The sequence below is a fragment of the Podarcis tiliguerta genome (assembly GCF_965153285.1).
Source record: "Podarcis tiliguerta genome assembly, chromosome: 10".
NCBI lineage: Eukaryota > Metazoa > Chordata > Lepidosauria > Squamata > Lacertidae > Podarcis > Podarcis tiliguerta.
This window is the reverse complement of record NC_139543.1, coordinates 29,720,820-29,745,321: the sequence shown is the minus strand read 5'-3', so window position 1 is coordinate 29,745,321 and position 24,502 is coordinate 29,720,820. Positions and strand designations below refer to the sequence as shown.

Sequence of the window (24,502 nt, the reverse complement as noted above, 5' to 3'; positions counted from 1 at the left end):
GAGAGAGAGTGTGCCCCTTGTTTGGCCTTGCCCATAATCCCACCTAACACTATTCATATCTTAAAGCAAGTTACTATGATGCATCCCTTGTAGTCTTCACAAAGGAAGTTGCCAGGCAGCTCTATTGTATGATTCCGCCCCTGCTTTAGCAGCTGAGGTGTTTACAGTGGTTTCTGGCATTGTAAATAAAAATTGGCATCCTTTGCTTGCCAAATGACAGAGGGAAGTCACCCAGGTATGGCTCATTTGCTATTAAACACCTCTAAATAAAGGAAACATACGAAACAGACATTTATCTGCCATTCTAAGGAGGCTTGAGGGGTCCCAGTTGTGGTTGTTGCTGGCCCTTACTGCACCTTGTGTGCAGTACGTAAAATGCTGCAATGGATGGCAGGGATCTGCTGTGCCATTTCTGGGAGTAAGATCACAGTGTTGTCTGTCGTCTATCCTAGTTTGAGCACTGGGAATTTCAGGCTTCATCCTCTGATCTGTTGTGACAGTGCTAAAAGTCACTGGGCCATTAAAAGACTCGGTGACTCCATTCATCTAAACAGTGGTTTTTTTTGTGATGATACTCACTGGTACGGAGTACCATCGCCATCCTTTTTTTGCTGCTCATGGCAGCCATTTTGTCCCTACCCCCATGACACTTGTAACAAGATATGAGCAGTGTTAGAAACTGAGATATGAAAGCTAGGAGCTAAAAGGGCACCTTCAACCTAGGTTATGGATGCAAGAACTAGGCACACTTTTTTATAACAAGAATACATAGCTGAAGATGAATGAACTGCGCCTAAAATATGTTCATTTTTCACATGGTCTAGTCCTTTCCCTGCCCACCCCCCTTCTCCAGTCTTCAGAGAGTAGCTGGAAGTGAGGAAAGCAGAAAAAGGTCCTCCTCTCCTTTCACTCTGCAGTTTTAATCTGAAATTTTAGGCTCGGTACTGTGCCCAGAGCTCAGAAACTGCTCACACTAATGAAGTTCCCCATCGCAAAATGCACCTAGAATAATGGGAGTTTCGAACACTGGATGAGAGTACTGGCACCTCATTACTGGTGCTGCATCTAAGCAAAAGACCTCTGTGTTGCACAAGCATGAAAAGATATGTGAAACAGCCAGGTGGGAAACGTCAATAATTCACAGCTCATTGAGATCATAACTGTAGCTGCTTTTCCACAAAGATCCTAGAAACTGTTTTGCTGTAAACGATGACCCTAGATTTTATTTGATGCTACAGAATGTGTACAATTTCAAATCCAGCATGGGCAATCCATGTGTGGAAACTGGCATCTGCAGATAACTCTTCTGCCTTGGGTCCTACGTGCTCCAAGAGGTGCTGTGTATCTGGGAATAATTTATCTGTATTCCTCAGCAAAGCAGTGTGATTGTAGGTGGGTATGAAAATATTTACATGGTGCCTCTTCAAACAGGAGACATGATCCACTTACTTCAGTGACAAGCATCTGCCTACTGCAACATCAATAGCAACATAAAAGGCAAATAAATTTCATACCGATACCTCTGACTCCCAGGGTTTTCTGAACTATACAAAGATTTGCTTAGAAAACATTCTCAGTGGCTGTTTCATCCACTGAAATGGACCTGTCATCATGGCCAGATTATAGTGATGCCGTTGAAGCAACTGCACCTGAGCCCATGCCAGATGTATCCAAAATTAATGGACTTTAGTTAGTCATGGCCATTAATTTCAATGTTTTACTTTGTGTAGAACTAGTACTGGATACAATCCCCAGACTGAGCTTTCTTTACAAACAAAACAAAACAAACCCTAGTCCTCCTAGAAGGAAAGCTGCTAAGCAAAATGAGCAGGCAGTGTTTCAGTGATTCTGTGGGATGAGCCAGCCAGGCTGCACCCACATTTCCATGATTTTAACCAATGATTGAAGTCAGAGCTGTGACTGACAAGTGAGTTGCTTGGATACCAGGATATAGGAATCCCTGGGTTCCTAAGAGCTGCTGTTTCCCCCTCCCCTTTCATGCACTTTTATTTCCTGTTTCTCTCCATTTTTCTAGTCTTTAGAATCTCTGTAGTTTGCCCCTCTTGTTTCTTGGACAGCAAAGTCCAATTTGTTTACATATAGGTTAATCTGAGATCAGATGCTACTACATAATATGTACTTCTACCCAGAAGTACATATTTTATGTTTAATAGGGCTTACTCCAAGGTAAGCGGGTACAGTCTTACAGCCTTGGATATCTTTTAAGAGGCAGAAAGATTCATGGTCAGGGACTCAGCGTCAATGCAAATCAAGCAGAACTTACTTAAATATAGTTGGCCCACTATGTTTAAAAGTTATTTTATAAATGAGTGGTATAAAATACAACAATATTGGTAAGACAAATTCTTATTAATAAAATAAAAATTATTCTACAACATTAAAAATGTAAAGGAATTTATTCTACAACATCCTGTTAGTTATTTCAATGGTTTTGCTGTTGAGGCAGAAAGTGGGAGCAGTTATTTTTTTGAGGCGGGGGAATAGTGATTGACTCTATGCTTTTCCATACTCTTTTACGTGTAAAAACATTTTTTTTAAAAAAAAATAATCAGGAGTTTCCCAGGACAAGTGGCTATAGACCTAAGATAACTCATCTTTGGAATACATTCCCTGTGCAAACTATCTGGGAGTTAGCTGTACTAATTGAGGGGGTGCACAGAAAAAATGTGGTTCAGGAACTAAAATCTGATGCCTGTGGCACAAGAACAAAGTCCCTTTTTGCAGCTACTTTATACTTCCTCCAGTATCTTCACAGGTGGGCTATGCTGGGAATAGGTGACTGGCCTAAAGCAGGAAGTGAACAGAAACATTTCTAGGTAGAAATGTGCCAGAGACCCTAAAGGGATACTGCCTGTTGCCAGATGGACCAGAGGCTTAACTTGGTAGGAAGCAGATTCTTCTGTTCCTCTAAACAGGATATATGTCTTCCTGGCTAGAGGGAACTAGGAATGGGCAGTACAGTGGTACCTCAGGTTAAGTACTTAATTCGTTCCGGAGGTCCGTTCTTAACCTGAAACTGTTCTTAACCTGAAGCACCACTTTAGCTAATGAGGCCTCCTGCTGGCGCCGCACCGCCGGAGCACAATTTCTGTTCTCATCCTATGTACAATCCTATATACAATTCAACAAGAGTAAGAATGTTGAACTTCCAAGTACAGTGGTACCTCAGTTTACGAACAGTCCTATCATAAAACTATTCATTTTATGAACTCTGCAAAATAGGAAGTAGTGTTCCGATTTGCAAACTCTACCTCGTTCTATGAACGAAATCCGAAAGGTGGAAGGGCACCGGCGGTGGGAGGCCTCATTAGGGAAAGTGCGCCTCGGTTTAAGAATGGATTTGCTTTAAGAACGGACTTCAGGAACGGATTAAGTTTGTAAACCGAGGTACCGCTGTACACATGGCTACGATCAACTCTGCTGCGTTGCGTATGCGAGAGAGCAAAGAGACATGTATACCAGCCAAAACATTAGCTGTAGGCCTCTCGTCAAATGTGAAAACAGCAGCTTTGAAGTTACACGAAAGAGATTGAAAGTCGAAAGCCAAGAGCTGTGCACACCTCATTAAGACCTAGCTATGTGGGAAGGCCAAGCTGCTGCTTCCTGGTCAAGCGTGCTTACCCTTTGGAAAGGGGGCTTCAGGAAGGTAAGATAAAAGAGCCTTTCAAAGTGGAAGTGCATAGTGACATTTTTATGAGCGCCAGTCAAGGAGGGTTCCAAGCACTGAACAGCTCACAGCCATATACATCGCAGCCCACTTCACAAAGAAAAATGAAGTCCCAGCTATACAAGGGGTTTAACAAGCACATTCTTCAGTGGGCGCAATGTCTGAATTGGATACAGAGAGAGAGAGAGAGAGAGAGAGAGAGAGAGAGAGAGAGCGCAAATTTTCCTGGTTTTCCCTTGACCTCCCCTTTGATTACATGAACGAAGAGTTCAGCAAGTACGACTATAAATTCCTTGAGGAATGCTCAGAATTTTTTTTATCAGAGAAATAGGACTGGGGCTTGTGATATAGCTCAAAAGGGTTCAAATAAGGCACAGCTGATGGCAACGTCTGAGACGGCACATATCCTACAGAAAGCCTCACTAAGCAGGGTGCGCTGTATGTCACTACATGGTTTAAGTGAGCTTCAGTCAGTGTTTGCCTGATTATTTTCTTTGTCTACTGCTTGACTTTGCCGGAATTATTACTGTGGATTTTTGCTTTCATGATGTGACTTAATTGCACATTATTTCGATGGAAAGACAGGGATTTATTGTATCACAAGAACAACCTAGTTTCCTTGTAAGATTAAATAACAATTGGTCTAAAACACAGAAAATGTCTCTGGCCTGATCTTTGTAGAGGGCACAGTTGTGGCCCTACGCTAAGGAGAGTCAGCTGAACTGTATTCCGCCTTTATAATGAGAAATGGTAGCAGTAGGTTTTAAGGGATATAGATTGAAAATGGCTCCACTCATTGACCTGAAACTTAAGTGTAAGAGAGGGAGTGTAGGAGAGGAAGTTGTGAGGAGAGCGCATGTCAATTTAGTGTAGAAAGAATAAGCTATGGCTTTCTTTGAATAAGTTAAATATTTGATGAGAGACTCTGGCATATTGACAGGTATTGTGAGTTTTTCTGCCTTAGGCTTTGTTGGGGTGGTTTTTCTGGAAAGATTCCTCTTGTGTGTTTGGGGGAACAGGTTGTTTGTCTTAGGTCAGGGGTAATATTTAGTATGTGCTTTTTCACATGCATTGCTTAAAATATTTGTGGTGTTGTTGTTGAGATGCATTTTCCAAGCAATGTAAGTAAATATATGCTTATCCAGTTATTGCTAGGCAACAGTTTCTGGCTAATCATGGCTACTGATTATAGACCAGGCTTCCTCAACCTTGGCCCTCCAGATGTTTTGAGGCTACAATTCCCATCATCCCTGATCACTGGTCCTGCTAGCTAGGGATCATGGGAGTTGTAGGCCAAAAACATCTGGAGGGCCGAGGCTGAGGAAGCCTGGTATAGACACTTGCTGCTGTTAGGCAAGATTCCCACAGACCAGGCCTCAGCCTTGAAGAATTTAAGTAGGCCAGGAGATTAGCTATGAAATGAGAAAGGGAAAGGAATTATAGGAGATGAGTAAAAAGAGTTAATAAGTATGTGTGAGTTTGTATCTCTGAAGTCCACAGCAGTTGGGGTACTGACAGGTGGCTTTAGAGCCTTCAGAAAAAGGGGAGGAGATTTAGGGGGCAACTGTATGGCTATGTGTGCTTTATCTTGCAATATCACCATTATAAAAACCTTTGTTTTTGAAACCCCCTTTCACATAATTGGTCAAATGACAGATTTACACGCATATTGTTTTTATGCTTCAGAAGTGATAAAAATAAAGTATGTCCTTTTTTTTTTTAAAAAAAAGGTTCACTTTGATAATCTTCATGATGCGTCCCTAAAAATAACTATTTCCTTTGTATTATTTTACAATATAATCACCCATATGACACTCTGGCCAAGGATACAGCTGTTGCAAACTGCTTGCAAATTAGGAAACTGGCTTGTTTTTCCTCTATTACTTATTTAGCAATTTAAGCAAAAAAGTACAACAGATTTTACTAGAAATACCAATTTTGTGTTGTTGTTAAATTTATATATCCTTTAATCCTCAAACAAGCCTATCAAACGGCAGTAGCTGAAAGGGCACAATAAACATTCTGTCTTTAAACATAGCATACCTAACTTTTCTGCAAGATATGTTTAAACTTAACTGGTGGCTTGCATGTAGATCTGGTAACCTTTTCTAAAACAAGTTCACTGCAGGAGTTCTCTCTGTAGTTATAAATCATTTCACAGCTATCATGTGGACATACACATATCTTATGATTTAAGAGTCCGCATCAATACGGAGAGAATATCATTTCACAGTGTAACCTGCTCTTGCATTCTCCAGCTGCAAAATGGAAAATCCTCTGGGTTCTTTAACTGTCTGAAGATACCGTTGAATTTTACATAGTGTCTTCATGGCTCTAAGCTAGAAAGCATCTGTCCCTAAAGTAAGATTTAGTGAATGGATTTGCCCTGCAGTGTGTTTGAAAGCTGGAAGATAATGACATTTATAGAACTACAGTAAAAAGGCGGAGGAGACACTACCTTAGACTCTTCTGTGTTTTGCACAATATTCTAAAGAAAACTGGTGGTATTATTCAAGATGAAAATAGAGATAGGGGCTTAATTTTCTTAAAACAATAATAACTAAATAACTAAACGGGACATCTTTGAAAACACACAGATCTAGAAGTTCAAACCAGTATACAACAAAATGTCCCATACACAAAAGCATACCTTTCAACTTCTGACAAAATAAAGTATTTCACATGCATGATCATTAATAAATAAAAATAATACAACTGGAAACTGCAACAGTGTGTTACTGTGTGTGCATTGGGAAGGCAGGGTGGGGGCAACACAGAGCTCACACAATGATCTTTGGTATCAGAATTGGAACGCTCAAAGCAGGTAACCTCTTGTTGCAGAGGGCACGAAACACTACAACTGGATTTTTGGGTGCTGCATTGTAGGGGAGAGTTACAGAGTGGTCTGTATTGGAGTTGTGTTTAGAATAAGGTTATCAGACGTCCCCGTTTCCCAGGGACAGTCCCTGGATTTACAAATCAATCCCCTGACAAAATCCACTGAATTTGACTGAAGCTGAAAAGTGTCCCCGGATTCATTGGAAAAAATAGTTTAGAAGTCTGGTGTTGTAAGCAAAAATTATTCCAAACCACTGCTGGTATAAACTGAGTAGGGGGTGTGATTCTGTGGTTTGCCTCAGGTGCCAAAATGCTTTGGTCTGGCCCTGCTCTGAACACTCCTCAAGTGCTTTTGCCCGGCTGAAATGTATCCCAGAACTGTGATGATCCCTCGTGTTTATAGTGTGCGCACAAACAGAAACCTAGGATTTTTGCATGGCTTGAATGTAGCCTATTATTGTCTATACAAAGGTGAGATACATCCCTTCCTCTGCCCGCTCTTTGCCTTTGGTTCCACCCAGCAATGGCATGCAGCCCTCTGAGAGCGCCTCACAAGGGAACATGCCTCTGGGACTGAAAAATGTTTCTCACGTCTGGCCTAGAGTAACCAAGGCTGCTGGTCCAAACTACAACTAAACACTTTGGTACTACAAGGCTTGGGCTTAATATTTCCAAATCCCATTGTGGGGAGATTTCTACCTTAATCCAGAAAGCTGTCTGGAAAAACCATCTGCAAGGCTATTTTGAAGGAAACAGATGGAAAAGGAAGCGATTCCTCTGAATGTAGTATAAGATTTACATTATCCTCCATGAACTTCCATGTAGTCCCTATGTTTATATTTTATCATTATTTCCTTAGACAGCTCAGATTAGGAAGCCTGCATGAGCTCATGTTCTTGTTAATTTTGAGCCTGAACTATTTGTTTTTATAGATGATTTCGGTCATGTAAAATAAAAGGGAGTAGTAAGGAATAGAGGCATGAGACTGAACTGTGGCAGGAATCTCATCCTTCTTAGGCTGTACAGCCTTCTCAGGCATATTCCAGCTTCCCAAATAAAAGGGCTGCTAGTTCTTCTGAGGCTCAAAGTACATATTGAGAAAGACAGATAATAGATATCCCAAGCTTCCCCCTTCAAGCTGATCTCCTTTGCGGAATTATTGTCCAATTTTCTATGCATTTCCAAAATATATTTATAATACAAGCTTGGGTGTCCACCTTTCAGTTTACTCTCTCCCATAAAAGGAGAGAAAATGAAACAGGAAGAACATGTTGGAAATGTTAGAAGAAGGCTGCTTGTGGCAGGAACATGGCCTGCTCCCTTCTCTCTGCTTCCTTGCCTTGAGATTTAATACTTTCACCTGGGAACAGGTTAAGACCGCAGCCCTATGCTTCTTTACTTGGGACTAAGTCCTACTGGACCTCGTGGGACTCACTTCTAAGGAGGAAAGAATAGGTTTCAGGCCAATTTTAGGTTAGACCGTGAGACACGGTAACCCTGTCAAAGGCCAAATCAATATTTCTACGCTAGTCGCTATACTCAAATGAGCAAAGATATTTTTCACCCGCCAACTAGAACTGCTAGAGGGGAATTGCTGGTAACAAAACTACTCTATCATTGCTGAAAAAATGATCCCAAACCATAAATTAGGTTATCTCCATTATTTCTAAAGTAATAAGGTTTTCTAAAAAAAAAAAAAAAAATCAAAAATCAGCAGCTTGGTTTTAGGAGATGTGACAAGTTGAAGTCTGTGAGCTATTGCAAAGAATGTTTTGTTTGGGAGTGTGGGTGGAAAGAAGCACTTGCAATCAGCAGACCACCAGGATCCCAGTTAAAGATGCTGGAACCCACCCAGACCCTACTGATAGCTTGAACTGGAGGAGGAGCGGGCTCATATAGTAGTAATCTATAAAGCTGCCCGGCAAACACAGTGCGAGACAGATTCTTAGATTCCTAAGGGAGCCTCCCCTTCCAGGTGCTACAGAAGTCTTTTCCTGTGGTTTGAAGATGTTGGCAGGACCCAGTGAGCAGCTGACCAGCAGGATACATCACCATCTTTATAGATTATAAAGCTTGGAGATCTCCTAGACTTCGGGCCTCCAAGCACCTCACCATCCCTGAATCAAGCAATGGCTGTTGATATTTCTAGTTTTCTTGTCTATCATGTGTACAGTGGTACCTCGGGTTAGGTACTTAATTCGTTCTGGAGGCCCGTACTTAACCTGAAACTGTTCTTAACCTGAAGCACCACTTTAGCTAATGGGGCCTCCTGCTGCCGCCGGAGGACGATTTCTGTTCTCATCCTGAAGCAAAGTTCTTAACCTGAAGCACTATTTCTGGGTTAGTGGAGTTTGTAACCTGAAGCGTAAGTAACCTGAGGTACCACTGTGATTCCTTCTAATCCTGATAAGCACCTGTAATGCTGTACTGGAGACCAACATCTACAAAGTGCTCCCCCTCCTACCCACTTACATCTCCCCTGGCACCCCCCCCCAAGGAGTCGTCTCCCCCCCCCCTTCAGACTTTGGTTTCTCCTTCCCTAGCTGTGGGCTGACTCCCTCTCAGATTCCCTGGCTGTGTTCCTTTGTCTCAAAGAGAAAGGGAGAGATGAGACTCCTGCTAAGGCAGTAGGACCCTGGGAGCCAAAGGCATCTGCTCCCCCCAGCCTCTTCTCTCTGGTCTCAGCCCCCAGCCGAATGTCACCCTCTTTTCTCTCCATCTTCACATGTCACAGCCGGTCACTCCACTCCTGAGCCAGCCATGCCTCAGGACTCAAGAAAACACTGCCATTTTTTAGTAACACCTGAAGAGAGCTTCCCCATCCTTTCACGGATCCTGAAACTGCTCCTGATCCTCAGTGTCTCCTCTATTATACTCACTAAGGATGTTATGCTCATATTATACAAAAGTCTACCGCAGTTTTCCATGGTGTAATAACTACCATGTTCCGGCTCTGTGTTTGGAGTCTGTAAAATGGTTTAGAGCTCCCATTTCATCCATAAATATTCATTGAAAAGGTGAGAAAACAACCCTTTTAAGCAAGACAACGTGACAAAGTGGGGTTAATGGCTGTTTAATCGGCCAATTCTGCATTGCTAGAAGGCATTGTCTGTGGGTCTACCTTTGAAAATGGTCTAGAAAGTTCGGTCAGGCCAAAATAGCCTGGCCAGATTGTCAACTGGGACTGGCTAAAAGGAACATATTATGCCAGTGCTCTGTAATCTACAATGATAGCTAGTCTCTTTCTAGGCCCTAAGCATCTTCCCATATATACCTACCCAGATCTTAAGGTCATCTTCTGAGGCCCTTCTGCAATTGCCCCTGCTGAAGGTGGTGGCTACTAGAGAGAGGGACTTTTCAGCAGTTTGCCACTTTAAATATTATTTTAGACTTTCAGTTTTAAAAATTTGTTGTTGTTTATCAGGGGTCAGCAACCTTTTTCAGCAGGGGGCCGGTCCACTGTCCCTCTGACCTCATGGGGGGCAGGCGAAATAATATATGTATGAACGAATTCCTACGACCCACAAATAACCCAGAGATGCATTTTAAATAAAAGCACACATTCTACTCTTGTAAAAACACCAGGGAGGCCCCACAAATAACACAGAGATGCATTTTAAATAAAGGGACACATTCTACTCATGTAAAAACACGCTGATTCCCAGACCGTCTGCAGGCCGGATTTAGAAGGTGATTGGGCCGGATCCGGCCCCTGGGCATTAGTTTGCCTACCCCTTTAGATCATTAAACTGCTGTTGGGTTTATTCCATGGCTGTTATAATTTGCTTTAGCTTCATTCTTTTATAATTATTATTGCGTTTTGTAGTTTTTAACTTCTGTTTTGTCACCATTTGGCTATAAAGAAATGTTAGTAAAAAAAAAAAAGTTTAACATGCCCCTGATGAAATAAGATTCTTGTTTGTGATGTTGTCCTTGTTTAATTGGCATAAAATCATCTTGTTTATTTACCCTCAAGTATTTCTGCTCATTACATGTCAATGTCAGATTAGCATTACAGATGTATGGAGCTATATGAATTTAGCACACAGCAAATAATACACACACACACACACACACACACCCTACTTACCCGAGCTGGCTTCTTCTGGGTCACCTGTTGTGGCTGCAAAGAAAGAGTAAAGAAATATATTATTTAGATGGCTTATGACAAAGGAAAGTCTCCCCTTTCTCATACAGTTGTACCTTGGAACCTGAACGTCCTAGAACTTGGGACGTTTTGGCTCCCGAACACTGCAAACCCGGAAGTGATTGTTCTGGTTTGCGAATGTTCTTTTGGAACCTGAACGTCTGATGGGGCTTCTGATTGGCTCCAGGAGCTTCCTGAAGCCAATCAGAAGCCGCAATTTGGTTTTCGAAAGTTTTAGAAGTCAAATGGACTTCCGGAACGGATTCCATTCGACTTCCAAGGTATGACTGTACTGTGTAACAAAGCCTTCCTCAATGTGGAAACCATCAGGCTGTGTTTGAACAGTAGTCCAAAACATCTGGAGAATACCAGGTAGGTGAAGGCCAATGTAACATACAGCGGAAAAACCTCAATTTTTAGTATTATGTGTGATATGATGTGTATCCTTTTTGATTAGAATTATATGCTTATAAATTTCCAGTCTGGGCATTGGGAACAGGTTAACTTTTACAGTACAACAATACAGCTGGGAAAGACAAGAGATTGTTTGCACATTTTCTACAATTATTCTAATTTAGCTGCACATACTTTGTATAACATTCCCATGGCATGCATCAAAATAATGTAAACAAAAACTACAGTTGGGGGACATTTGCAGAATTCTATTAGTCTTCATGGAATTCCAGTAAATATAGGTAAAGAGATAACAGTCCTGTACAAAGTCCATTCCCCATAACTGCTTTTGAGGCCATCCAGATTTGTGTACATCATTTTTGTTCAAAGTATCCCTGTATTGTAGAGTTCGAAGGGACCACAAGAGTCATCTAGTCCAACCCCCTGCAATGCAGGAATCTTTTGTCCAACGTGGGGCTCAAACCCACAACGTTGAAACTGAATCTCGTGCTCTACCAATTGAGCTATCCCAGCTGCCAACTGACATTTTTCTGCATTGGTCTGTGTATCTGAAACTTAGGTAGGGAGAGAGTTTTTTCTTTTTCTAATGCATTCATGGAGATTTTTCTTCTCATTATACCAAGCAGAGGACTAAAATACAAGGGTGGTTTGAATAAGAAGTGTCTGGTTTCAATCCTTTTGGAGCATGCAGAGATTCCTTAAAAGAATAAACTCACAGCTTACTGTATTAAGGATACATCATGCAAGGAGTCAAATCTCTGCAGACAATAAGTCTATATCCTCTGAAGTAGATCATAGAGACCATGGGAGACCAACGTAGGGCCAGGTTTGCAAAATCACCCATGGCTCAACTTTCTAGACATGTTACCAATTTATTTATTTTTTAATCATTTTTTAAAAGTTTCCATTTTATATAAATATAGCACACACCAGTTTTTGAATTATATTCCACTCTCATGAGCCCTCGACTCCCATCCCTCCCGGCCTATGATTACCTTAAATTATATCTTTTTTAAAATTGCATTTCAATTTTCCCTCTTTACTCTCTATTCAATTCCAATAATCACTAAATTATATTAATTGTAAATCCATGCTTTCTATAAACTATCAGGTTTTAAATCAGTCCTGTCAGTGCTGTTAAATGTTTAAAATTATCCCTCAAATACTCTATAAACTTATTCCAGTCTTTTTGAAACGTTTGATCCTGCTGGTTTTGGATTTTCCCAGTCAATTTCGCCAACTCAGCATATTCCACCATCTTTGTCTGCCAGTCCAGGATCGTTGGTACGTTATCATAACATTTTAGCTCCCCGCTTTTGAGTTCCCCATCACACTTGAGTTCAAATGAATATGTGGTCAGCCTGGAGTGTTTCCCAGCGCTGTTGAAAATCCAGCCTGTTTCTTAAAGCATAAAGCACGTGACTTTTCAAAGTCAAATGCAGCCCAAATGCTATGTATGGCACCCCCGTAAACCTTTGGTTTTGTTGCTTGTGGCCACAAAACATGGTTGTAGAACATCCGGCAGGTAGGTTGCATTTAGCCTGGTGGGTCACAAGGTGTACACATATATCCTGGCTTTAAAAGCTAACCTGCCACCTGCCTGTCTTGACCATTAGCATCTATCCTTACATCTCCTTTCATTCCTCAATGCTAAATTCCTTAAAATATGAAATGCTTGCTGAAGACCACCTGAAAATCACACCCTTTGCAGATCTGTGTGATCTGGCTGTGCCTACTCAGCTGTGAGGTAAAGAAGTTCAGAAAGGCACTTTCTTTTTAATTACTTCACAGCTTCACAGAATAAATCCTGCCCATTTTGACAGAATGCTGCCCCCACTTCTGATCTGGCAAGCCAACTCCTTCTCCTCTTTCAATTCCCTCCTCAAGCTCACATTTCCCCCAGCAAATTATTTCCTGCAGCATACGCCTCACCTGTCCCACGCCGTCTGTTACCACTTAAATGGACTCATCCTTTCTAGTTTATAAGGTAAAAATGGAAAGGGAAAGGACCCTTAGATGGTTAAGTCCAGTCAAAGGCGACTATGGGGTTGCAGCGCTCCTCTTGCTTCAGGCTGAGGGAGATGGCATTTGTCCACAGACAGCTTTCTGGGTCATGTGGCCAGCATGACTAAACTGCTTCTGGCACAATGGAACACTGTGACAGAAACCAGAGTGCATGGAATGCCCTTTACCTTCCCACCACAGTGGTATCTATTTATCTACTTGCACTGGCGTGCTTTCAAACTGCTAGGTTGGCAGGAGCTGGGACAGAGCCACAGGAGCTCACCCCGGCGCAGGGATTCAAACTGCCCACCTTCTGATCAGCAAGCCCAAGAGGCTCAATGGTTTAGACCACAGCGCCACCCACATCCCATTAATTTATAAGAAACCCTACTGAAGGACCATAGTTCAGTGGTAGAGCATCTGCATACTGAAGGTCCTAGGTTAGATCTCCAGCATTTCCAGGTAGGTCTAGGAGAAACCCTGGAGAGCCACCACTAGTCTGTGTGAACACTATTGAGCTAGATGGACCAATGATCTGACTCAAAGGTAGCTGCCTAAGTTCTTCTGTATTCTGTCCAGTAGTAAACCTGCTGGTATTAAGCAAGTGTACTGTCACAAGGCAGGAAAGCGGTGCCACTGGACCACTGGGATAATTATTCAGAACAGGTGTGGGGAACCTTTGACCCGCCAGATATTACTAAACTACAACTCCCATCAGCCCTGGCAAGTATGAGCTATCACCCATGTTACTGGTAGCTGCCTGGGAACCACATGTATACTGTCTTGATTTCCATGACAGACTAAAGGCGGGACAGAAATGTGAGAAAATTAAAAATAGAAGCAAGGTTCATAAGGGTCATAGCCAATGTTAATCCTGCTCAGAGTAGAACCACTGAAATTAATGTGACAATGATTTCAATGGGCCTACTCTGAGTAGTGCTTAGTTGGATCCTGTCAAGCTGCACATATTCCTGCTTTCTAGGCAGTTATGTGCAGGGAATATCCACAGAGTGAGCGCCTTTCCAAGATTACAGTGCCTGCGTGTAGTGCAAGTTGATATTTTTTTAAAAAACCACCTCTCTGTGGGGTCCATAATATTTGAATAGGCCCTCAGTAGAAACTTTGGGAAATGCTGAATTAGAACATGGCAATAAACACATGGAACAAGCATCCACTGCCATCATGGAAGGAGACACTCCAGAACTGAAGAATAAATTCCAGCCCTGCCAAAGGAGAATTCTTAAACAGAGAACTCATTCATTCACAGCCATTCTCCAATTTGCCTTAGCAATTACTGCAGGATCAAAGCCACACAACACCAACTAAATGATACAACCTTATATACCACGGGTTAGATCTCCCATTGTTATATATCAACAATTATTAATTTTCTTCAGTTGAATAATGTCTTCCCTGTTTTAAGCCTTAAATGGCTTCATTTTGAGTCACACAGTTTTTCCACGCGAAAGCTAGGAAACACATAAGTAATCTAGAGATTGTATCCCCCCCCCCCCCCCGGCCCAAACTTTTGGTGGAAATCTGAAAAGAAGTGAGTTTTCTAGCAGCATGTCTCTTTTTCAGAAACGAAATGGTTTGAGGAAGACTTAAAAATCTGCCCCCCTCTCCGATGCAAAGAAAAAAGATTGAACTAGTTTGTAGAAGTACAATCAATCTATCCAGGATCACAAATCCACACTTTTTAAATTACAAGCCATAATCTAGCAGGCAAAGACGTTATCAGCCTTTAGACAGCAAAAGTCCTGAATGAGTAACATTCCTATAAACTTTGGTCTGCATCCAATCAGTCAAAGTACAATGTTTTCCTTTTGCTGTTTTCATGAATGGCTGCAGTATTGTGCCTCGGTTCAGTCAAGACTCCTCTTCTACAGCCATTCATAAAAATAAAAACAAACCAAAACAAACACGCACAAAAACTTTCTGGGTCCAGCCTGGAGCCACTGGGTGCCAGAGGCTGAGAAAACATACTGGCAGCTCCAACTCCAAACAGCATTGAAGTATTCAGGGATCTGCTTGGTGGTCTGTAAAGTATGAAGTGCTGTGTGGAAGGGCAGCTGGTAGAATTACTGTGACACATACTAGGCAGTCAGCCAGAGTTGGCCTGGTTTCAGACATTGTCTTTCCTCTCATTGAAGTGTCAGGACCTAATTCATGGAAAATTTGGTGAATTGGCAGCTGTTTCAGAGGATTTCATTGAGTTGCAGTGTGCAGGAGTCACATGAATGCAGGGTACTCAGCCAAGAAATAGGGGGATTTCTGAGCAGTAGAAACCAGTCAGCCTGCAAGAATGTCCGTGGATTTGATGTGGTTTTGGAGTAAACATGTGTACAGGTGTAATCAGCAGGGGAGGGGAAAGAGGTGGAAGGAGTGCTAATGGCTGAGATTATTAAAGAGAGCAAGGCCTTTTGAAATGCACAGTCTTCTGGCAACAACATTCCAGCCCGAAGGGTGCAAAGGTCTGGTCAGCTCAAAGTTTGCAGTAGATACATGTGTAAGGCGGATCGCTACAACGTAACTGAATCCTGAAAAAAAGGCTGCTACTTAAGGCTGAAACAAACAAATTGAACAAACAAGCTGGATAACAAAATGCATATTTTTTTTTGGTATTTGCATTATTGTATTTGCTGAATAGATAGCCTTGCATTTTGAGCTAGCCAGGGCTAAAGGACAATCCATAGTTGACAACAGCCCAGTTAGCTTGCATTTTTAATGGACGTACAAACAATACAGAAATTTAGCATTTGTGCTCCGCTACTTAAGAGGGAAGGGATGCGGGTGGCGCTGTGGGTTAAACCACAGAGCCTAAGGCTTGCCGATCAGAAGGTTGGCGGTTTGAATCCCCGCGACGGGGTGAGCTCCCCTTGCTCGGTCCCTGCTCCTGCCAACCTAGCAGTTTGAAAGCACGGCAAAGTGCAAGTAGATAAATAGGTACCACTCTGGCGGGGAAGGTAAACGGCGTTTCGTGTGCTGCTCTGGTTCGCCAGAAGCGGCTTAGTCATGCTGACCACATGACCCGGAAGCTGTACGCCAGCTCCCTCGGCCAATAAAGCGAAATGAGCGCCGCAACCCCAGAGTCGGCCACGACTGGACCTAATGGTATCTTTTATTTAAGAGGGAAGGCTAAATCACTTCCCTGTATTCCAGGACATGCCAGTGCAACCTGCATGAGAGACTTGGGTTCGTCCACACTTTGCTCATCCCACAGCTAGTAAGCACAGATCTGAGAGGTTTCCTGTTTGCCCTGCTGGACAGCCTGCTCTTTACTGCTGAATCGGAGCAAACATCAATCCAGTGGCTTTCACCGGGGGAAAGTGGCAGGACAAGCGGAAGTATAGACAAGCCCTCAAATAGGCATGACAGAGAAGAAATAAGGTAGAAGATCTGGATGCTGGGAGGTAAGACACACTTTTTGAGAGAGGAGGGAAAGACTGAGGGACCTTCCAGAGGATCGCTTTATTGAGCACTCGTCCTGATTTGCTTGCACAAAGCTTACACTGAATTTAGATTCTATCTGGCCTTTCTTGAGCATTCATTCCAATTTGTTTTCAAAGTTATACAACAGGGAGCATTCTTCCTGATTTGTTTGGAGGGTGTTGAGCCATCTTTCTGTTAGCCATTCATCCACCCCACTCTTTTCAAATCATTTCTGCATCACTTTCCAAAATGAATAAATAAATGAATCTGTTTCTTTTTCTGAAGTGGACCTGTGCTAGGAGCAGAGCCTTTTAATCTACTTTAAATGTGCAAACCTGAATTTCCGGTTTGTGCTTGAATCCTTCTGTAAAATAGTGACAGTCTGGAAGACCTCTGACTATGGAGGTGGCCCCTGGAGTTTGCCTTGTGACTAATCATCTTTTCATGCCAACTTCTTTTGGGGAGTTATCAAATGTTGGAGAAAGCAAACCTTTCTCCAGATATTGGACTGTTCACAAACTCCATATGAAACATTGTGTTTTTATTCTGTAAACTGCCCTGTGATCCACAGATGGAGGGCAGTAGTTATATTTAATAAATAATAAATAGCAACCCTTTTGCAAACTGCTGAAAGCTTTTCAGATACAGTTGTCTTCATGACCAACCTGTAAAGCTGACCCATTATTATCACCATATTAGGAATAAATGTAAGTGTCAAAAAGCAGCTTGCTGTGGAAGAACCTCTTGCCTCCAAAATCTTCAGTAGTGAGTTATTACTTTCGTCCCACCAGGCATTTTTACACTGGAGCCTCTTTCAATCTCCGTAATGACTTGGGTGGAGCTATCCTCACAAGTGCACACTGTTAAGGATAATGATTTAATTTCCTGAAATGGGAGTATTTACTTATGTTGAATTACTGTGTACTTTTAACATGGCTTCCCCCTCACTCTGGCAGCTCTCATGTGATTGGCTGCCTGTGAGACACGAGAAAGGTATTCCATTATGTTGTGACTGTTATTCCAGTAACTGTTGTTTTTAACTGCTCTCTGTGTGTGAGGGAGAATGGCTGTTGAGAGAGGCTTCTAAGTATACTGCTGAGGACAGTGCTGTGTCAGTGCGATCTGTCTGAAGCAAAACAGACAGAGGAAGATTCCCCAAATGCTAATAGGGAGAAACCTGTGCAGGTGCTCTCTGTAAGGAACAAAGAGAATACTGCTGAGGTGAAAATAAAAACTGTAAGGCCTGAGTGAGGTTAAAAAAACAAACAAACAAAAAAACCTCTGGTGCAAGTTGCAACACAGTTTTGCTTTTAAGTCTAAGTAAGAAGACTTCGATTTAGAATTGAAGTGAGAATGTAGTTATGTTTGAATAAGGATGAGGTTATAAATATATTCTTCTCAGTTATGTTTATGAAAATAAAGTTCTTTTGAATATAAAGAGTCTGGACAATGTATAGTCTTTACAAAGAAGCTATCAATCACCTAGAAGAGTTATTTAGCTTCCTAGCTGTAAGCTACTCTGCTACTTTGCATATGATCGAAATCTATTTTATATACAATAACACACACTTGTGGGAAAAATTTTAAAACAACAAACAAACTCCAAACCAAACAGCTATTTTCTTTATACCACTTATGCTCTAAAATTTGGATTTCTAACAGGAATTATACCAGGGTGGAACCAACTGGAAGTTGGAAGTCCCTGAACAGTTTCAGAACTTAAGTGTTCCACTCCATCCATTCCTAATTAAAACCAACTGGAGTTGACAGTGTACCCAGAATCTTTTAAACACAAGTTGACAATGGCTGCACCTCACACTGTACATGAGTAGAAGGAGGTGGGGAAGTGGATGGAGAAAGAAAGAAAGAAAGAAAGAAAGCGCAAGGGAATGTGTGATGTCTCATGCCTCTTGACAATCTTAAAGCTCCATTAATTTTATTTCTGCACCTGACTCAGGGGCCGTTAATAGGACCAGGCTGTTTGTGACGTTTGTGCTAAAGTATTATGTCCCCTCGTCTCTAGAACAAAAGGTCATGATTTCTGCCTTCTTCACCTCATGTTTGCAATTAAGTAGCCACCCTAATGTCTGTGAACACAGAGAGCTATGAGTGGCTGGAATCCATCCCAAAATCAGACCCTTATATTGGTCAAGGAGATTTAACAGTACTCTGTACAGACTCATAAACCTGAACAATAGTAACCTATGAAGAATCCGTGGAATTTCATTAAAAAATAAATAAACACTATTTTCTTTTCGTTCTACTTGGCTCCATTTGAAGAATTTAATACCAATGATACTAGTAGGATAATTCAAATGTTATTTATGGGTTTATTAAACTGACTTCTCTTGACTTTTTCTGGACCTAGTCTTATAGGAAAACCCACACAATCTCAGGGGGTTGCATGGTGGGAGTACAATGTTATTTAGCCAATTGCAATATAAGAAACTTTTTATTTCTAAGGTTATGGGGAACAGAAGTACTCCTCAAATATGGTTTGATGGATTACTCTTTTCCAATTCAAATGTATTCCCACAAAAAGCCCATTCAGGCAGCTGACACTTCCAAGATGTTACAAGCATATTCAACAGGGCAAAGTTCTGCCTACAAAGTTCAGGCTAACAATATAAACATTATATTGAAATAAGGGATCTTTCATTGTACAGTGAGAAGGCCCACCCCAACCACTTACCTGCTACCCACAATTCATTTGCTGTTTGAAGTGGGCATTTAAATATCCCAGTCAGGGCTGGAGTTTGGGTAGCCACTGCCAGAGGTAGAAAACGTTGTGGCAGTGAAAAGGGAAAGGAGAACACAGACTCTCAGCTCTCCACTTGGAGAAGCTCCAGCTGGAGGTACCGAGGATTAAAGCTGAAACTGATCTATGGTCCTTAACCAGTGAAGTGCTCTACCACCAAGCTATTGCCCCTCTCTGAATATTTCACTTGGGCATTTTGAGACGGTGGTAAAACCTCTGCAATTTGCCACTGTTAGTTTCATGACTTCTCTTGTTAAGGAGCTCATTTGCGTAAAGATTGATTCATTACTCAATCTAAATTTCAGCTATCTGATAAATTACTCTTTCTGATTCAAAACATAATTATCTAGGTCTAGGAGGAGACATTGTAATCTCAGCTCAAATCAGAACATACAAAATAGACAGCATAAATTTTTTTTCAATTTATGATTGCTTCCCCATCATATCATATTCCATATTTGCAAATTACTATTAATAATAATAATTTTATTATTAAAATTCCCCAGCCACTCTGGGCAGCTCCCAACAGAACACTAAAAACAGAACAAAACTTCGAGCATTAAAAATTTGGACTTGAATCTATGACTTTAGCATTTAGCAATTTTCACAGAAATTCTAGGATAAACACCCCTCATGTGCTTTGATTATGTGTTTATAGTTAATTTTTTTTTAGTAAGGATGCATTAAAATAAATCTGTCTCCCGATACTTTCCTTATGTAGTCAAAACCACACCACCCATGTATCACGAGAGTTATTGAAGTGATTGACAGACTTAGGGGAGCTTTGAGGTATGCAGAAGGCCAGAAAATTTGGGGGTTATTAAAAACAAAAGGAAAATGGCCCCATAATAACACAGTGGCATAGAATGTTGGTTGATTGGGGTGGGTGGGAATAAAATGGATTGACTGAAACGGGGGGAGGGGTGTATAAAAGAGCCATCACATTAGAAAGGACACTTCCTGGTTCACACTAAGAAGCTATTTTGAAATATCCTCAGGGACAGGAGAGCTGCCTAGACATATCAACAGAGAAATTGAATAATTTAATGAGGCTGGAGTTGGTGTGTCCATCTCAGTCCCTTTCCCTGCCCTCCCCCCCAAAAAACCTCCCCCAGCAAATGGAGAAAAGCAACATAAAAGCAATGAGAAGTGAGCATAGAATGCTGTTGAGTATTGGGAGAAGAAAACTGGCGTTGGGTGGTTGGGTGACTGGAATGCTGAGAACCCTGAACCAAGGCATCACATACTGTCTGCAGTGTTTTGTTGAAGGATCCCGCTTGTTAGAATTCAGGTTGAAGATTCTAGGTTTTAAACCCCGGATCTCCAAGTAAAAATAATCAGGGGACGGTGGGCGGAACATATTTTAAAATAAAAACATTAGCTTTTTCTTCACTGGAGTTGCTAACTGTCCAGACCCATCAGGATAGGAACCAATCCCTAAGAGACTGAGATTACGAAGAATACTCCTTGATAGATGGGTCATTGCATATTTGACTAAATAGCTCATATCAGCACTGTCAGGATGTTGCCCTAGCTGACCTTCTTAATGTCCTATAGGACAATGGAATAGCACCCATATGGTAATAATTTTTGGTTCCTAGCAATCTGAGCTGCACTCGAATTGGGAGACCTGCAGCTAAAAACTGTGGTATCTTGTTACCATCCTTTTTCCTTATTTGCTTAAACTTTCTCATTCTTTTGCTTCAGGCATTCTCTGTCAAAAGGAAGGATGTTCACACAGAAAGGTTGTTCTGTTTCTGGACAACGGTAATTTCACAGACATATTCATGATGAAACAAAAATGAGCAAGATTCATGCAATTAATTTCTTGCCACTAGCTAACATCCACTTCTGCTTCTAGTATTCTCTTACGTTTTGATGCCTATTCTGCCTTACATCAGTGAATCAGAGAGACTGGACTGTAAAATGCTTCCCCCAAAATGAATAAAAATCAAACATGTTAAATTATATTATTCTTGATCATCCATACTACTCTTTTAAAAAGATAAACAAGTCTTTCCTTTTGATAATCTTATAAAAATCAGAATATTATAGGTAATAGGCAGCAATAGGAATATAATGTTCATATTCATTTATGTATTCTGTCATTGCATCCTTAAAATTTATAAACCACTTTCCCACTCATTCTCAAAGCGACCTACAAAACGTACACACACAAACCTTTTTTTAAAAAAAAGAAACTTTTCTTTTTTAAAGTTCAGCTACATCTGCTTGATTTTTCTGCGAAGGATTCTGTAATATTAAAAATGGATGACAGGCACCCTATCAGGTCTCCAAGATGCACAAGTTCAGTACATCTGCTGCTACTGCCATAACTACTATGCTTTATAATCTTTTTTTCTAGCCAGTTCAAATCAAATTCTTCCTAACAGTATCGAACTAAGTCACAATATAAACCCACCAAAATCGACGAGTGTGATTGATTCAAAACCACTGATTTCGGGTGGGCTGCTCTGAGTCTAACTTAGTCAGGTACCACAGTCTCCCTGTTTTTTTCTGAAGAAGAGCCCAGTGAGGAGAAAAACCTTAATTTTCTAATCTCTTAGGAACACAAGAAAGTTGCTTTACACCAGGCCAGACTATTTGTCCATCTGGCACAGAATTGTCTACTCTGCCCCACAGGATGTTTGGCTTCCAAAAGAACATTCGAAAACTGGAACACTCACTTCCAGTTTTCGGTTGTCCGGGAGCCGAAACGTTTCACTCCCAAGGCGTTTGGGAGACAAGGTACGACTGGACTGTAATAAAAACATATAGGCATATTAAAAACATAATCACAATACAAACATCCATCAGGCCCATCTTTGCCTGACGCTGAAAATTGGTAGGGCACGGGCCTCTGCGGAAAGAGCATTCCACAGAAAGGGAGCTACTACAGAAAAGGCCCATTCTTCTCACCACCAGGCTCTGAGCCTCCCTTGAAGGTGGAACTTAGAGAAAGGCCTCAGATGATGATCTCAGGGTTCATATGGGGAAAGGTCTAGAAGTGGCTGTCCAGGATCCCAGGTGCAGAAGGGGATTGAATCTGGAACTCTCGCTTCCCTTTTGACCCCTCCAGTTATTTGGTTGCAAAAGGATGAGAAAAGCTAAGGGCTAAGTACTTAATTCATTCTGGAGGTCTGTTATTAACCTAAAACTGTTCTTAACCTGAAGCACCACTTTAGCTAATGGGGCCTGCTGCTGCCGCCGCGCCGCCAGAGCCCGATTTCTGTTCTTATCCTGAAGCAAAGCTCTTAACCTGAAGCACTATTTCTGGGTTAGCGGAGTGTGTAACCTGTAGCGTATGTAACCTGAAGTGTATGTAACCCGAGGTACCACTGTACTTTGACCACTCCGAGATCGACTCACCATCCAAACTAGTTGCTGACCACTATTTCATATCAAGTGAAGTAACTTTCCTGCAATTGAACCACACAAGCAGACACAAATATATATATCAAACCAGTTCATCTCCAAATGCCCTCTCCACAGATGGATTTGTAGCTGCTTTTGTGACTCTCTGATGGACCGTACACTAAGAGTTTGGCATCCTAATCAACCTGGAGAGAAGTGACCACAGAGTTCTGTTCTTTATAAAATATTTCTAAATGGTTTGGATACTGAAGAAACATGGAGATGACACCACATTGGGATAACCAGCTAATATCTTGGAAAATGGGATAATTTGGATTCGTGGAAATCTTGACAGGGTGGGGAACTGGGCCAAAGCTATTAAAATAAATTCCAACACAGATAAATGCAAAAGTCTGCATTTAGTAGGAAAAATCAGATGCACAAATACAGAATGGTTGACACCTGGCTTGACAGCAGTTTAACAAGAATTAGCAGTGCCATGTTGGAGCTAAATAGGCTGATGCAATTCTAGACTGCATCAACAAAAGTATATGTTAGGATTCAGATTTGAGTTAGTTGCCCTTAATTCCAACTCAAAGCAATATCATGACTAACTTGTTCCACTGATTTCAATGGGACCTCAGTCCATTAGTCCAAATCATAGTCTTGATATATTTCAAATTGTCCATCATAAGCAGCAACAGTATTACTCTATTCCTTTCTGGTCAGATCTCACTTACTCACTTTGTTCACTTTGCCAAGATAATGACAAACCATAATGTGACTGGGGGAAATGACAAGGGTAGTGAGGGGCCTAGAGATCAAGTAAAAGTTGAAGGAACCTGGGAATATTTAGATTGGAGAAAAGACAATAAAAAGGTGTCCAATTCTCCTCCAATTGTTTGTAGGACCTTCTAGAACAGTGTGGCTAAGGAGAGGAAGTGGAAAAAGTTGTCTCTCCACTGCTGATGGGATCCCTTTACTCAATCAAAAGCCTTCAATAAGACAGGTGGTCCATTTATGTTTGCAGAAAGTACATTCTAGATGCAACACAACACCCGCAAGTTGATATACATTGTGGTTCATAAATGGGAAACACAACTGAAAGTTATGCATCTTCCTATTAGTTAAAAAGCTATAACTTTTTCAGTTACAGAGGACCTCACCTTCTTTTACTCTCTTTTGTTTTCATGATATTTAATCAGTATATTTGTTGTGGCTAGATTTAATTAGTTATAAGACGAAACAACATCTGAAAGTTTTTTACTTTGCTGATAGCAACCTTCTTTTCTCGTAGTCGAGGGCATCACCTTTTGCGACCACGTGTTTTAAGTTTGTGTGGGAACAACTGATCTTGTCATCTGTCTACAATATGTTGCATAAGCATTAGCTTGTAGGCTCAACTAATTGGTTTGTATCAGAGTGTTATAAAGTTCCTTCATCTACAGAATGGGGGTGGCAGACATCTGCTCAAGATGCACCAATTATAGCCTCTTTAACAGTGGAGATATGTGTTGCATTTTTAGATGTTATCAGCTTCTACCGTATTCCAAATCAAAACTGTGCTGTTTAACCAAAAAATTGGTCATCGCAATAAAAATGAACTGAGAAAGTTTCCATTCAAAATCCAGAGCGAAATGTTTAAATCCACTTCCAACAGGTTAGCAACAGCTACATCCATATTAAAGAAAGCATATGCCTGTTTTATGAAGGGGCCGGCTCAAGGAGAGCCATATATAAACACATTAGAAGATCTTTACAATTTATTGCATTGGCTTCAACATATTCCCAGTTCTGCACACTTCTTTGTAACCCACTGCAAATCCGGCAACCCCAAATATAACATTTGATTAGCCAATAAATTATC

General features: G+C 41.3%; 1 protein-coding gene across 2 annotated transcripts in view; it reads right to left on the bottom strand.

Annotated features, from left to right (window-relative positions):
• Window positions 1–24,502, bottom strand: part of HMGA2 (high mobility group AT-hook 2) — a 129,078-nt gene that overhangs the window by 6,303 nt on the left and 98,273 nt on the right. For both annotated transcript variants that reach the window (XM_083400153.1, XM_083400154.1), the window contains one exon: window positions 10,617–10,649. In XM_083400153.1, the coding sequence (XP_083256279.1) occupies window positions 10,617–10,649 (33 nt within the window). The remainder of the gene's footprint in view (window positions 1–10,616; window positions 10,650–24,502) is intronic.